Source organism: Amyelois transitella, chromosome 18 (genome assembly GCF_032362555.1).
Source record: "Amyelois transitella isolate CPQ chromosome 18, ilAmyTran1.1, whole genome shotgun sequence".
NCBI lineage: Eukaryota > Metazoa > Arthropoda > Insecta > Lepidoptera > Pyralidae > Amyelois > Amyelois transitella.
In genome coordinates this window covers 10,079,796-10,096,176 of record NC_083521.1, presented here as the reverse complement: position 1 = coordinate 10,096,176, position 16,381 = coordinate 10,079,796, and the positions used below count along the sequence as shown (strand labels likewise).

At 38.0% G+C, this 16,381-nt stretch overlaps 2 protein-coding genes across 3 annotated transcripts; both read left to right on the top strand.

The window, feature by feature from the left end:
• Window positions 1-2,155: 2,155 nt before the first annotated feature.
• On the top strand, window positions 2,156-6,009 carry LOC132902819 (uncharacterized). The gene is made up of 4 exons (XM_060949252.1): window positions 2,156-2,186; window positions 3,401-3,683; window positions 4,558-4,745; window positions 5,782-6,009. The coding sequence occupies exons 1-4, from the start codon at window positions 2,156-2,158 to the stop codon at window positions 5,973-5,975; spliced, it is 696 nt and encodes a 231-aa protein (XP_060805235.1). The 3' UTR covers window positions 5,976-6,009.
• A 1,025-nt stretch (window positions 6,010-7,034) lies between these two features.
• LOC106136663 (phytanoyl-CoA dioxygenase, peroxisomal-like) lies at window positions 7,035-11,654 on the top strand. Of its 2 annotated transcripts, none has more exons than XM_060949279.1 (4): window positions 7,035-7,243; window positions 8,283-8,432; window positions 9,051-9,218; window positions 10,746-11,654. In XM_060949279.1, the coding sequence occupies exons 1-4, from the start codon at window positions 7,043-7,045 to the stop codon at window positions 11,001-11,003; spliced, it is 777 nt and encodes a 258-aa protein (XP_060805262.1). In that variant the 5' UTR covers window positions 7,035-7,042; the 3' UTR covers window positions 11,004-11,654. The 2 variants fall into 2 exon arrangements, with proteins under 2 accessions (XP_060805262.1, XP_013192740.2); XM_013337286.2 differs by having other exon boundaries at window positions 8,259-8,432.
• The last annotated feature ends 4,727 nt before the right edge of the window (window positions 11,655-16,381 follow it).

Here is a 16,381-nt window from a genome sequence, read left to right as displayed (position 1 = left end):
AGATGGGGTGGTCCTATTCTTTTTTGTAATAGTGCCGGGAACCACACGGCACTATTACAAATAATGACTTACAGAAATCTAGTATTTTATTAAGTAATCTTTTAAATAGACTGTGCCAATTAAGAAATCAGATTTCATTTAATAGTTTGCTAAATGAGTCCAAAGATTTAGCAAAAGAGTGGGGGGTAACAACTGTTTTTAAAAACAGTAGGCGAAAGATAACGAAGCGTTTTTTTGATGAGTTATCACAAGATGAGAGAATTTCCGACCCGGAATCCTATTTCAAAGTCAATGTATACTATTGCTGTTTAGATATATTAATTTCTCAAACTAAAGAAAGATTTCAGAGCCTTTGCGACCTGAGTAGTATGTTCGAAATATTACAACCGGAGAAACTCCTATCTTCTTCAAACGAAGAGATATTAATCGCTTCCGAAAAACTGTCGGTTAAATACAGTAAAGACATCTCAGTTAATCTTTGTGACCAATTAAAGGCTCTAAAAACATGCTTAAAATCTGAAATTCAAAAAATTTATTCCATTAAAGAACTCATTGAATTATTGCTACTAAAATTCAATAGTCTTGCATCTAGTTTTCCCGAGGTAATCACAGCATGCTTTTTATTCTTGACCCTTCCAGTTACAACCGCAACTGCAGAAAAAAGTTTTTCAAAATTAAAAATGATAAAAAATTACTTAAGAACTTCGATGGGACAAGAACGGCTGTCAGACCTCTCACTATTGTCCATAGAGGTAGAAACTTTAGAAAAACTAAAATCATCATCAGCCATAAATGATTTAATAAATCAGTTTGCCGAAAAAAAGGCAAGGCGAATGAATATTTAAAATTTGATTTTTATTTGTAAAATTAAATTTTTAAATTAAGGTTAAATTATGTTATGATAAATAAATATTTCTTTTCACAATATTTTTTTTCTTTTGTGAAAAATCTTTACCCCCAAACAATACAAGGGCCCCCAAACAATTTTTTATACGGGGTCCCGCCAATGCACGCTACGCCACTGGTCTTCAGCTACCTACATACCAAACTTCATCGTAATCGGTTCAGTAGTTTTTGCGAGAAAGAGTAACAAACATCCATACTGACATACTCACAAACTTTCGCATTTATAATACTAGAGGCCGCCCGCGACTTCGTCCGCATGGAAACCCTATCAATCCCGCGGGAACTCTGGGATAAAAAGTAGCCTTTGTGTTATTCTGGGTCTTCAGCTACCTACATACCAAATTTCATGGTAATCGGTTCAGTAGTTTTTGCGTGAAAGAGTAACAAACATCCATACTGACATTCTCACAAACCTTCGCATTTATAATATTAGTAGGACTATATAGCTTACCTATTTATAACATCGAAATAGTAACATGGTTTCTCTTATAACATTGGTTGACGACCTAAATTTTCTATAGAAAAAATGAATGTAACTTTTTTATAGGTAAATACTGTCTTTGTATCCTTGACTTATCCTATCCAGGATCATAGTCAAATGCCTTGGTGTCCTCTCCAGAGAGGCGAGGAGGTAACCAGGTAACGCAAGAAGGAAGAAATTATATCAACGATTTTTTTTTCAAAGCAAAAGTATCGAGTGTCTTCTTTATTCTTATCTTGATCTCAGCCGCTTGCACTTAAAGTAAAGATATTTTCTTCAATTGCTCTATTCGCGAATTTTTTATATGTTAATACTGTCTTTGTGTCCGCACACGATTCACATTACAAAAGAAAAAAATATAATGTTGTTATCCAAAAGTTAACTGACTGTAACAATTCAGTTTATTTGTATCACGGTCCTACGGTTAATAAATATTAAATTATTCGTTGTCACGTGGGAAATAATTGAAATATGCAGTCACATTGCAACGTGTATGCGTCGGCAGTATGGAAATGCAATCTTAGTTAAGGTACTTAGTTTGAAAGTACAAAAATTAAACTATATTAAGATTTTTTTATCAGTTAAGTCTTTAGTATCTGTGATAAGGGTGTCATTGGCTTAATTAGCTTAAAGTAGTCAAATGGTTCCATGTTTGAATTGTTTAAATCTAACTGCATATAGTTTCCTCATTAGTATTTTAATGAAATCAATATAAAATCTGAATTGTCTGCACTTTGTATTCAGATTTGCATTATTCATTCTAGCATTATGTCGAATTCGTACGCGGTTCTCTTATTAGGTGAGTATTTAACATATATACATAAATCGCGCGTCTTTTCCTGAGGGGTAGGCAGTGACTTCATCTTTCTACTTACCACGATCCCTGCGTACTTCTTCCGCTTCATCCACATTCATAACTCTCTTCATGCAAGATCATCTGTTTCGGGCACTCTAGACCTTACATTACGCCAGAGTATTTCTCTGTGTGTTACGAGTATTATTACTTAGTATTTTACGAGTTTTTCAAGACTTAGTCTTGGACTTTGTCTCAGTTGCCCCATAGTTCATAATATTTTCACTCACTGTAAGAGAAGGTATGAAAATTTTTGATCATATTTTCTATTTATTTAAATAGACACATATAATCACATCTATATCTTTTGCGGGGTAGACAGAGCCAACAGTATTGAAAAGACTGATTGGCCACGTTCAGCTGTGTGACCTAATGATAGAATAGAGATTCATATAGTGACAGGTTGCTAGCCCGTCGCCTAAAAGAAGAATCCCAAGTTTATAAGCCTATCCCTTAAGTCTCCTTTTACGACATCCATGGAAAAGAGATGGAGCGGTCCTATTCTAAACTAGCTTCTATTCTAAAGTGCTGAGATACGCGCGGTAAGTCAATCGCTTATAACTTAATCACTTTTCTAAACCGCTATTTATTTACAGTTTTTAATAACGCGTGGCATCTGCACGGGTAAGTTGCAGTAAAGGTAAGTAAGTATACGACGAACATATTATAATCACGTCTATATCGCCTGCGGGGTAGACAGAGTAGTCTCACAAAGAGAAAGGCCATGTTTAGCTGTATGACTCAATGATGGGATTGAAATTCAAACAGTGACTTGGAAAAGAATACCAGGTTTATTAGTATATCCCTTACTCGCCTTTTACGACATCCATGGGAAGGAGATGGAGTGGTCTTATTCTTAAGGGTTATCAATCACACAGTACGAAGATGTTAATCACTTATAACATAATCACTTGTCCAAGCCGCCTGAAGATATGGTCTTGTCAAAATTCATTAAATCCTTATGTAGCAATTTTTTACATTCATTCATATAATCACTTCTAAATCCCTTTCGGGGTAGACAGAGCCAGCAGTCTTGACAGACTGACAGACCACGTTCAGCTGTTAAGCTTAATGATAGAATTGAGATTAAAAAAAGTAGTGAAATAATCCCAAGTTTATAAGCCTTAGTCGCCTTTAACGACATCCATGGGAAAAGGATGGAGTGGTACATACATACATACATAAAATCACGCCTCTTTCCCGGAGGGGTAGGCAGAGACAACATCTTTCCGAACCGAAATTTCTTACATTCCGCAGATATGACCCGTCATACGACCCGCTCCTTCTCCAAAGAATCATCTACAACCCGCACAACGGCTATGAGCCCTACTGGAAAGATGGAGAGTGGCACATCCGCAACCCTGGGGACTGGGACTTCTCCAACATCACCACCACGCGGCCCCCCACCGTCTGCGGTGATGAGTGCCCGTACTTGTTCACCAGGTACAGTATTGACTATAAGTAAATAAATAAATAAATTTTTGCTCGACTTGGCGGGGGCACTGCCGTGCCTCTAGATATATATATCTATACGGGACAAATTACACAGATTGAGTTAGCCTCGAAGTAAGTTGGAGACTTGTGTTACGAGATACTAACTCAACGATACTATATTTTATAATAAATACTTATATAGATAAACATCCAAGACTCAGGCCAATCAGAGAGGTTTCATTTCTCATCATGCTCTGGCCGGGATTCGAATCTGAATTCGAAGTTACACTACTGTATGTCTGCACTTTTCAGTCTATTGGAGCCTGTTAGTATGTGAGAGCGCGCCATTAGAACTGTCAGATATTATGACTGACATAGCAGGAGCCATTTTTAGATTTTAAGTTTAATGTACTTGTAATAAGGTCGTCATTTTATTGAGCTATTATTCGGTGGTAGGTTGTGCTATTCTCCACCGTGAAATACGTGTCACCGCCTTTGTAACGTCACACGCCATCAGCCAATCGCAGCAAGAAAACGACCTTCAGCTGTTTCTCATGGATGTCGTAAAAGGCGACTAAAGGGTAGGCTTATAAACTTGGGACTCTTCTTTAAGGCGATGGGCTAGCAACCTGTCACTATTTGAATCTCAATTCTATTTTAAGCCGTATAGCTGAACGTGGCCTATCAGTTTTTTCAAGACTGTTGGCTCTGTCCACCCCCGCAAGGGATATAGACGTGATTATATGTATATTTGTTTATTAGTTTGTAATATCTTTATTGCATAGAAATTTACACAGTGACAAGTAAATAGAACATAGTTATAAAAAAAAAACAAATCACTCGCAATGGCGGACTTATCCTTATGTATTAATGTTTATTTCAGAATTAAGCATGTATGTGCTAAACAATCGAAACAAATAAGTCACGATTCCTGCAGTAAAACCGGCGTTCACTACTGTGGTGAGCACGAGAACATCTGGTATCCACAGATGAGATACGCATACAAAACCTTCCCGACTTACTGCTCGTTCCTGAACGCGGAATGCAGTGCCAAGCAGAATTACGGCTCCCGTGAGTACATTGAAAAAGGTTGAATCCTAACCAGTCTGGAGAGGAGCCTGGGGTATGCCTTTAACCATGGATTGAGTCAGGTTTTTACACGAAGCGACACCCGTCTCACCTCCGCAACCTATGCAGGAGAACCCGTATTGGATCGATCATGTTTACACATCAAGTTGCCTGAATGTGCAGGTTTTCTCACGATTTTTTCCCTCACCGTAAGAGCATCGGTTAGTATTCAAATTAATGTAGGTACATTACTTCGGAAATAGTCATTGGTTCGAATTAAGGACGTCCTAGCAAAAGGTCAAGTACATTGAGAAAGAAAGAAAGAAAAAATGTTTATTTGGTACAAAATAATAATTATATCAACAACAGAAACCTTAATGTATAACAACTTTTGTACCAAAGCCCCCCCACAGCATTTGTCATGGTATATACCACAACGCTGGTCTTCCGTGGGCACCAACGTGGAAAATAATAAAATAAAATAGTGTTCTCCTTATCCTCCTGGCCATGATCTTGGTTACATTACCGCTCTGCAGAGGAGCCCGGGGTCAGCCCTTCGGTTCCAGGATTGTGTGAGTCAGGTCTTCACACGAAGCGACTCCCAGGTGAACTCCGCAACCTTTGCTGGTTAACTCGTATTGGATCAAGGTCACACATAAAGTTGCCTGAGAAATAGATTTATTTTCAAAATTGGATACAAGTAATAGCTTATTGATGTTAACATAAATTAAGTCCAATTAAATCTTCTAACGTTTCCAAAGCAAGTGTAGAAGCGAAACAAACTACACTGTAGCATTTTCACCGGACGACTTAGTAGACGAGTACTTAAATTTGGGGTTTCGTCAGCGTAAAAAGAAATTTCCATGAAATGAGATGAAGAATAATAGGAATGAGGCCTTCGCGTTAATAGAAAAATCCCGTTTAATTTCCGTTCAGAAGTCCTCTCTCACTGCATTCTGGACCACAATAGATTACATTTATTGAATCAACTGAAAGAGGTAAACAATACTAATATTATGTATGTATCTCTTACTTCCAGAATACAATTTAATGTACGTCGGCGAATGTGCGTGGGACTTTAAGGATTTGTTCAAACCGATGTCTAAATCCAGGTACCCTTTGGAGAGGCTGCAAGGGTACCTGAAGGATTTGATTGACGAGAGGAACATGACCATTCAGTACGTGTCACAGACCTTCCCCACCACGGCGCAGAGGAAACGTGCTCATGGATAACTTACTGGATCCCGTGTCTCTCATATCTTCATGAGAGATGAGCTGTGCCCGCGACTTCGTCCGCGTGGAATAGTTATTTTGGGCATCATTAAAGCCCTCAAGGATGAATAATTTTCCCAAATTTTTTTTTCTACTTTCTCCATTATTTCTTCGTGCCTTATAGTTGCAGCGTGATGTGTTATAGCCTAAAGCCTTTCTCGATAAATGGTCTATTCAATACAAAAATAATTTTTCAATTCGAATCAGTAATTCCTGAGATTAGCGTGTTCAAACAAAGAAACAAACTCTTCAGCTTTATAATATTAGTATAGATTAAGAAAACATTATTAGAAAACAAAACTGAATCACAAATTATATATATAAATAACATAATCACTATTTGAATCTCAATTCTCGACGTCAAATATCGACGTGATAGTATGAATGAATGGAGGTATGATATTATATGTAAAAATAAACAAATTTAAATAATTTAATTTGTATGTATAGGTAATTCAAAGCTTCAAATAAAACATATTTGTAATTATTTGTAAATCTGATTGACGTCAAGATTAACCTATAATTGAATTAACTAAAACTAGCGCTAAGAGCAAATTTAGAAAAAAAGGCGGAAAAGTTTCGTAAAAAATTAAGTATTAATATAATAATGTGTGTACCCATCATTGAACCACACAGCTGAACGTGGCCTTTCAGTCCATTCAAGACTGTTAGGTCTGTCTACCCCGCAAGGGATATAGACGTGATAATATGTATGTATCAACATTCAAAACCTAGACCAATAAGAGAAAGTTCGGATTCGAACCCGAGACTTCCGGTGTCTCAGACAAGCGTGTTACCGCCGCGCCATAGAGGCCGTCAACATAGATAAAACTACATATACATACATTACATAATCATTTTATCTCATTCAGTTTGTGATTCTCGATATCTTAACATATACAAAGCAAAAAAATCTGTTAGTCTTTATTATATTCTAAATAATATTGTGTTTTGTGCTGTCAATTGTTTGTTAATAAAATTAAAAAAATATTTTAAATAAATGTAAATTTTCATAACAACTAAACAAAATGGTGCGTTTGACGCAAAAGCAGAAACAGTTTTACAAAGAGAACGGTTATATTTTACTGAAAAACGTACTCTCTGGCGAGGAGTTGGACCAGATCTCCTTGGAATATGACGAGCTGTTCCTGAGGAAGAGCCAGGAGAAGATGGAGAGCTCCTGGGTGGGCAGTGATGCTGACGATAGGAAGAGTGATAGCGCACACACTGTGAGTGTTTTTTATACATATACTAGCTTTCGCATGGGGCATTCATGCATTTTCCATCACGTGGGAATTTCCCAATAAATTCTCGACGTTCCAAATTTCACCACAATCGGTCCAGTTATTTTTGTGTAAAATCGTTAAAAACCAATTTTTACATAGTTGTTTATTGTATATTACATCACAATTTTAATATAATAATAAAAAAGTGTCTTAATTATCTGTTACAATAACATGTTTTTAAATTACTTGACCTATTTGACCAAGATCATTAAAATGTTATTGATAAAAACAAGTATATAAGATATTTCTATATTATACTAGAGAGCGCCCAGGGTTCAGCCTATAAGGATCCTATAAGGATGAGGAACCTATATAATAATAATAATAAATATATACGGGACAAATTACACGGATTGAGTTAGCCTCGAAGTAAGTTCGAAACTTGTGTTACGAGATACTAACTCAATGATACTATATTTTATAATAAATACTTATATATATAAACATCCGAGACCCAGGCCAATCAGAGAAAGTTCGTTTCTCATCATGGCCTGGCCGGGATTCGAACCCGGGACCTGCGGTATCACAGACAAGCGCACTACCGCTGCGCCACAGAGGCCGTCTATATACCAGGAGTTCGAGAGTTGGTGCAAGTAGTTAGTAACTAAGTAACGTAAGAATGTTATATACATACATACATATATTCACGTCTATATCCCTTGCGGGGAAGACAGAGCCAACAGTCTTGAAAAGACTGAGAGGTCAGGTTCAGCTTCTTAGCTTGATGATAGAATTGAGATTCGAATAGGATGGACGGAGAGATTGCTGGCACATCGCCTAAAAGAAAAATTCCAATTTTACAAGGATATCACTGAGTCGCTTGTTACGAAATCCATGGGAAAGAGATGGAGTGGTCCTATTCTTTTTTCTACTGAAGGCGGGAACCACACGGCAATATAAAATGCAATAATAAATAAAAAATACTCAGATGTATCACAATTTTCTTAATATTTGACAGGTGAAAGGTATTCACAATTTGCAGTATCACAGCGCACTCTTCGGCCAGTTCCTGTACAATAAAAACCTTCTGGACGCCCTGGAAGACGTCATGGGAACCAGGAATATTGTTCTTCACCACACTAAAGCACACTTCAAGCCGCCGGAGAAGGGAGCAGCTTATCCGATGCACCAGGTATCTTATACACGTGTACTTGTAAAAAAAGTTTTTTTACTTTGTTAATTTCTTCGCTTGTAAAAGATATAATTTTGGTAATACTGAACCGATTTGAATATTCTTTCTTTTTAACTGCGGATTTATAGGCTCTGATGTGCCAAGTGCTGGTCGCTAGATTACTTGCATACTTCTTCCGTTTCATGCACATTCATAACTCTCTTCATAGAAGGTCGTTTAGGGTAGGGAGGTAGGATAGGGTTTATCTGACCCTAATAGACAAAGACTACTTTTTGAAATTCCCACCACCACCACTCCACCTCATTCCCATGGATGTCGTAAAAGGCGACTAAGGGATAGGCTTATAAACTTGAGATTATTTTTTTGGCGATGGGCTAGAAACCTGTTACTATTTGAATCTCAACTTTGTCATTAAGCCAAACAGCTGAACGTGGCCTACCAGTCTTTTCAAAGCTGTCAGCTCTGCCTTCCCCGCAAGGGATATAGACGTGATTATGTATATAAGTTCAACGCAGGTATAGAGCTGTTGGAAAAAGCTAAGTCTCCTGAATTTTACCTGGAAATGGGTCGAATTCGAATCACAAATGTTGAGATCTTTTTTATGTGTATAATCACCAGGATTACCACTACTTCCCCCATAAGAACGACTCCATGGTCGCAGCGTTCCTCCACCTGGACGCGGCGAACCCTGGCAATGGGGGGCTGTTCGTCTACCCTGGCTCCCACAAGCTGGGTCCGCTGGAAGACTTTGGTGCTAAGGAGGGAGAGTACCACTACGTAGATCAGGTTTGTGGTCATCATCAACTGTATTCTGGGTTGCATCCTTAACGGTGAGATCACTCCATCTCTTTCCCACTGATGTCAAAGGCTACTAAGGGATAGGCTTATAAAATATGGGATTATTCCTATAAGCGATGGATTAGCAACCTGTCACTATTTGAATCAATTCCATCATTAAGCCATACAGCTTAACGTGGCCTTTCAGTCTTTGCTATACTGTAGGCTTTGTCTACCCCGTAACAGGCTACTACCCCGGCTGGGAACGTGAATCTAAGTTATTTAGCAAGTTTACCTGGTTCTAACACAGAATGATTGGCGTCTGACCTATAACTTAAAATTGGTAAGCATTTAGTCGTAGCAGTATTACTTCAAAAATATTGATAAGAAGACGGTCATCTATTGTTATCACCTAATTTAGACGTAGACAAAGTTTAATTCTGAATCAATTTGTGCAAAAGAGTACCAAACATATATCAAACTATTGCCGTGTGGTTCCCGGTACCAATACAAAAAAGAATAGGACCACTCCATCTCTTTCCCATGGATGTCGTAAAAGGCGACTAAGGGATAGCCTTACAAATTTGGGATTCTTTTTTAGGCGATGGGCTAGCAACCTGTCACTATTTGAATCTCAATTCTATCATTAAGCCAAATAGCTGAACGTGGCCATTCAGTCTTTTCAAGACTGTTGGCTCTGTCTACCCCGCAAGGGATATAGACGTGACCATACGTAACTATTGCATTTATAACATTAAATCCAGGTACGTTTGCAGCTCCACCGTCTGTAATCATTCAATAATATAGTGATTCTAATATACAAACCCAGCGGTTTTTGGCTTTAATAAGAGTCTTTAAATTAGTCAATCAGTTTTCTCTTCTATATTTCTGTATATAGTATGTATTTAGAATATTATGATAGTATAATATTATGTTGACAAAATGTGATTATTACAATTTCTAAATTATACTAATAATAAATCTGCCTAATTAAAAGAAAAAGTAAAATTCTGAAACTTAAAAAAAAATAGTTTGGACCCCTTAGTAGGGTTCCCATCACGCAGGCAGCATTCCCGCGCTGCATTGCAATAGCAATACGCTGCGCAAGAGAGCTGCCCGCGCGAGGGTCATCCGTTGTCTCTCTCAGCCGTTTGCTGAAGGCCTTGTGAAGCCAAATGTAATCTCTAATAAAACCTGACAATTTATTATGACGGTATATTGATTGTCTGTCTTTATTTTTGCCGTATTTAGTGCCATGTGGTTCCCGGCATCAATACAAAATAGAATAGGACTACTCCATCTCTTTCCCATGGATCTCGTGAAAGGCGACTAAGGGATAGGCTTATGAAATTGCGATCCTTTTTTTAAGGCGATGGGCTAGCAACCTGTCACTATCTGGATCTCAATTCCATCATCAAGCCGAGCAGCTGAATGTAGCCATTCAGTCTTTTCAGGACTATTGGCTCTACCCCGTAAGGTATATAGACGTGACTATATGTATGTATGTATGTATGTATGTATGTCTTTATTTTTCAGTCCAAATTCCCACTCGAAAAGGCTACACCAGTGGTCGCTGAGCGTGGGGACATCGTCATCTTCTCCTATCTGCTGGTCCACGGGAGCTCACCAAACAGGTCTTCCAATCGCAGGAGGATGCTGCTGGCCCAGCTGGCGGATGCCCAAGATGTTCCCGTGGGAGAGCAGCCCACGAGGCCAGGCCAGGGGTGGGTACTTAGAGGCATCAATGTGGACAGGGATGCCAGTATTAGTAAGAGGTTTGAGAGGACTGGCTAGAATAACATACATATATACCTTCCCTTACGCCTGTCTCTCATTAGGGTAGGCAGGAGACTATGGACTTCCAGTCGCTTCGATCCTTACAGATCTCTCTCTCTTCCTCAACACTCATTACTCTTTATATGCATATTCGACGATTACGGGTACTCATCACATCTCCCTTTTTTAAGACATTCGAAATTTGTTCCTCGAATGATTTGGCTAGAATATAATTTGGTATTTATTGTAGAAAGACTTCTTCCCGGGGGAGATACTGGGAAAAGTCAAAAGTAGCAAGTTTTGAGTAGTCTGATATGTGCCAATCGACAGACGTCGACGTAGACCGAGGGCCAAAAGTCTCATTAAAATCGGTTATTTATTACGAACAACATACGTACATATAATTACGTCTATCTCCCTTGCTGGGTAGACAGGGCCCACAAACTCATTGAGCAGGACAGCCCATGACCCAAAAGAACTTAAGAATGTACAATTTCAAGATTTTTGTACTTATAGACGCAGTGCCACCGTGGTCTTTACCTCCCTAGGACCCTTCATAAGTGCCTTTTTTTGGTCCTTTTATCTACTTCAACGCTCCTATCCTATGGCGGCTATTTGCTGGATCTCGTGTCTATAGCTTAACCCACGCTCTCATAAACATTGTTAAACTAGTCCAATAAAGATTTGTCGTTAACCTATGAATTTTTATGTTTCATCACCATTACTTGCGACGTTTTACCTAAACGACGCAACTACAAAATCAGAATAGTAAAATTATGTGATTTCTTTCTCACGGAATATTTCAACTTTTCCTCATGTGTAATAGAAAACAAAAAACCCGAAGATCGTCAATAATATATAATATTACGGACGGCTGATACCGCGCACCCAAAACCGGATTGTTTGATAAGTGTGGAGCAAATATGCAATATATTGGAAACGTTCTGTGATAAAACGGAGCCAAGTCATTCACTACAATAAAGATAAAACACAAAAAGGACAAAAGGAATTGTGAAACTGGATACGTGTTTGAGCTTTGCAAAGTCGAATGATAAATTTGAAAAGGTAATGGTATCGTAGATTTTCATGTAAGCTTTTATGTTTTATATTTTTATAGTAAATTTTTTGGAGTGTGTAAACGGATGGATGTGTGCCGTGTGGTTCCCGGCACCTATTAAAAAAAGAATAAGACCACTCCATCTCGTTCCCATGGATGTCATAAAAGGCGAGTTAGGGAAAGGCTCATAAACTTGAGATTCTTTTTTATACATATGTTTGAACATCAAAATTATTGTTTCTCCACATGTATAGGGATCTTAATACGCGTCTTGGTAAAGCTATAGGTATCAGTAGCGAAATTAAGTAGAACATACATACATACATAAAATCACGCCTCTTTCCAGGAGGGGTAGGCAGAGACTACCTCTTAAGTAGAAATTAAGTAGAAATATATAAATATTTAGTATAGTTTATAGGTATGTATATATTTCAGTATAGGTTAAAAGTATAGTAAGCAGGTTTATTACACATTATTTATTATCACCCACACAAAGGTTGTCTGCTTAACCCAATAGTAGACCCTTAGATAATGCTGTTAGTATTAAGTCCGGCTGTTGTTACATACATACATATGGTATGGTATGGGATATGGACGTGACCATATGTATGTATGTATGTATACATATGGTCACGTCTATATCTCTTGCAGGGTAGGCAGAGCCAACAGTCTTGAAAAGACTGAATGGCCACGTTCAGCTATTTTGCTTAATGATAGAATTGAGATTCAAATAGTAACAGGCCCATCGCCTAAAAAAGAATTCCATGTTTGTAAGCCTATTGTAAGCTGATTGTTACAATATAGATAATAGATAAATAAATAAATTAAAAAAAATCTATTTTTGGTGCAAAAAATCTGAACAAAGTAAGTTTTACTTGGCGCGAGCACTACTGCGCCTCTGCTGGGAGGGAAGTTTGCATTCGTTCCGGTTATGGCGGGCATTTGTCAGTAAAACCCGCCAATATCGCGGTTGCCCGACGATTTGTAATATATATTTTCCGTCGGAAGAGAAAACTAAAACTTTAACGATTCGCAATTTCATTCAACTGGTGTACTTGTGCGGATTTTATATTTAAGCAGTCCCCGGTGAAATTCTGATGGGAAGTTATTATAGGTATATGAATTAGGAAGAAGAAAAAAACTTAACTTAAACATATATAAGTATGTACTTTAGGAGAAATCGCGTAGATTGAGTATCATACATACTCAGATAAATTTGCAAGTAATACAAAAAACGACTAGTTTTATTTGTAACTAGCGGCCCGCCCCGGCTTGGCACGGGTGGACATATTTTTGTGGTTTTTTTTTAAATAAACAAAGAGTAAAAACAAATTTATGCCTATGTCACTTTTGAAGGTCTATTCTATACCTGTGCCAAATTTTATCAAAATCGGACCAGTAGTTTTTAGTTAATTCCACACAAACATACAAAAATACAAATCTTTCCTCTTTATTATTAGTGTGGATAGGTATTTTGTTCTTTTACTACCGCCAAATGTAGGAAACATGAAAGAATCTACTTTTAACTCCGCCTAAAATGACACGACTAAACAATCAATCTAACAGCCCATTACAATTCAGTGCTAAATTGACAAGGATTTATGAACTAAATACCGAACTTAGGTAATACAACTGAATACTCAAGGGAACGACTTTAAACTCCGTAGACGGGAAATTAACCCGGGGTTCAAGGGGTTCTAAACAAGGCGGGATTTAATAAGAAAATGTAAAACAAACAAACCTCACTCGCAGCCTAACAAGGCTCTTTAAAAAAATTGCCAGGAAAAGGCCCACTTATTCGAGAGGCGCTGAGCCGGATTACCGCCGAGAAATCTGAGGTAAAATGAGATACAGCGTGATAAAATGCCAGCGCCGGCTTACACTTACCTTAAAATTGCTCAGTTGTAAGAATATTTGCATGCAAAGGAGTGCGAGAGCGGCCAAAGCAAGATATAAATGCGGTTATCTACTAAGCAGATGTCATTGTGTAAAAGGTAGAATACTATTGTTGAGTTAGTATTTAATTTATAATTATACTAGCGACCCGCCCCGGCTTCGCACGGATGCAAAATTACAAATGTTATTATACATAAAAACCTTCCTCTTGAATCACTCTACCTGTTACAAAAAACCGCATCAAAATCCGTTGCGTAATTTTAAAGATTTAAGCATACAGACAAACAGACTAAAATAGCGACTTTGTTTTATACTATGTAGTGATTTATATACTATGAACACATGTACCTATATTCGAAGCTTACTAACCAAAAAAATAATTAATTAGTGGATGCTTCTTCTTCCTCCTGGCTTTAGTCCCGGTTGCATCCTCACCACTCTGGAGAGGAGCAGGGTGTATGCCTTTGTCCATGGGTCCAGGATTGGGTGACTCAGGTTGTTACACGAAGCTACTCCCCGTCTGACCTTTGCAGGGAAATCTAACCCGTATTGGATCGATCATGGCTACACATCCCGTTGCCTGAATGTGCAGGTTTCCTCACGATGTTTTCCCTCAGCGTAAAAGCATCGGTTAGTATTCAAACTAATGTGCACAACTTCGGAAATACTCATTGATCATATCCGGGGTGAAAATCGAACCTGTGTCTTTTTTGCGCCACACGCATTTTAACCACATTACCGATTCGACCACCGACCACCTTAGTGGACGCTTACGTTGCCATAACGTTCAACTAAAAAAACTTTCACTTATTTCTGATACACATTGATAGTCACTTAATGAAAACAATATCTAATTTCAGACGTGTTTACAAACAAAACCGCGGTTACAAGCTAATCTATCTATGAATGTTAAAACAATAGCTACAAAGGAAACAAATAGCCGGCGATTCAATTATCGGAATGGCCGAGAATCGAACGTGTTGCGGTTTATATCACCGGCGTCTGATGCCTTTTGATTCGAAAACTCCACTGAAATATGAGCTGCTATGTTTCATTTCAACAAGAAATCGTAAATTACACTATTTGAGCTTGCGTGTACCAGACAGATTGAGGTAAAGCGCTCATACATACATACATACATATAATCACGTCTATATACCTTGCGGGGTAGACAGAGCCAACAGGCTTGAAAAGACTGATAGGCCACGTTCAGCTATTTGCCTCAACGATAGAATTGAGATTCAAATAGTGACAGGATGGTAGCCCATCGCCTAAAAAAAGAATCCCAAGTTTGTAAGCCTATCCCTTAGTAGCCTTTTACGACATCCATGGGAAAGAGATGGAGTCGTCCTATTAATTTTTGTATTGGTGCCGTGAATATTAACAGTTACACCAAAGCAGAACCATTCATTATATTATCTTAAGCTTATCATGATCTTCTGATTCAAATGATGTAGAGATTCTATTAAAACGTCAAATAACTTGCAAGATAATTGGCTAGCGGCGGGAATCTTAAGTTTGTAGCAAGCGCAGGGTTGCCTAAATACCTTTTTGCATACATCCTACTAATATTATAAATCCGAAAGTTTGTATGTCAGGATGTCAGTATGGATGTTTGTTACTGTTTCACGCAAAAACTACTGAACCGATTACGATGAAATTTGGTATGTAGCTGAAGACCCAGAATAACATATAGGCTACTTTTATCCCGGAGGTCTCGCGGGATTGATTCCACGCGGACGAAGTTGCGGGTGGCCTCTAGTACTACATAAAATGATTAAATCCGGGGTGGTAGGCAAACACTACATCTTTCCACTAGCCACGATCACTAGACACTTCTTTCGCTTCATCCACGTTCATAACTCAATTTATGCGAGCTCGTCAGTTTAGGGTACTCTTGACTCGGCCTTGAGATCCGTAATATTATTAAGGCACCTTTTTAATAAACAGCAAACTGGCAAAACTACACGTATATACTACTAGATGCACTAATATCTAAAAAATAATTTCCGTTGTCTATGGAGTAAGGCTACAACATTAATTTATTTGGTAGCCAATTCTTATAAGTACGGAGAAGCTTTATAGGAAATATGAACTTATGAATTCATTGTAATTATGTTTATTTCTACTAGTTTTCGGTGTGGTTTCCGGCACTTTAAATTAGAATCACTACATATACTCCCTATGAATGTCGTAAAAGACAATTAAGGGATAGGCTTATAAACTTGGGATTCCTCATCAAGGCGATGGATAGGCAATCTGTCACTATTTAAATCTCAATTCCATCATAAAGCCATACAGCTGAGCGTGGCCTTGGTTGGATATGTCTACCCCGCAAGAGATATAGACGTGACTATATGTATATATATATGTACTTTTAAAAAGTACATTACTCAAAGAGACCAGGTAAAAAATAGATTTAATATACTCGTTGTTGACAGCC

Bases quoted from the DNA above. Each gene is read 5' to 3' on its own strand.
- LOC132902819 (XM_060949252.1), top strand. From the start codon at position 2,156: ATGTCGAATTCGTACGCGGTTCTCTTATTAG. The intron at 2,187-3,400 runs GTGAGTATTTAA...GGGAAAAGGATG, and splicing joins GTACGCGGTTCTCTTATTAG to GAGTGGTACATACATACATA. The intron at 3,684-4,557 runs GTACAGTATTGA...TGTTTATTTCAG, and splicing joins TGCCCGTACTTGTTCACCAG to AATTAAGCATGTATGTGCTA.
- LOC106136663 (XM_013337286.2), top strand. From the start codon at position 7,043: ATGGTGCGTTTGACGCAAAAGCAGAAACAGTTTTACAAAGAGAACGGT. The intron at 7,244-8,258 runs GTGAGTGTTTTT...AATATTTGACAG, and splicing joins AGAGTGATAGCGCACACACT to GTGAAAGGTATTCACAATTT. The intron at 8,433-9,050 runs GTATCTTATACA...TATAATCACCAG, and splicing joins CAGCTTATCCGATGCACCAG to GATTACCACTACTTCCCCCA.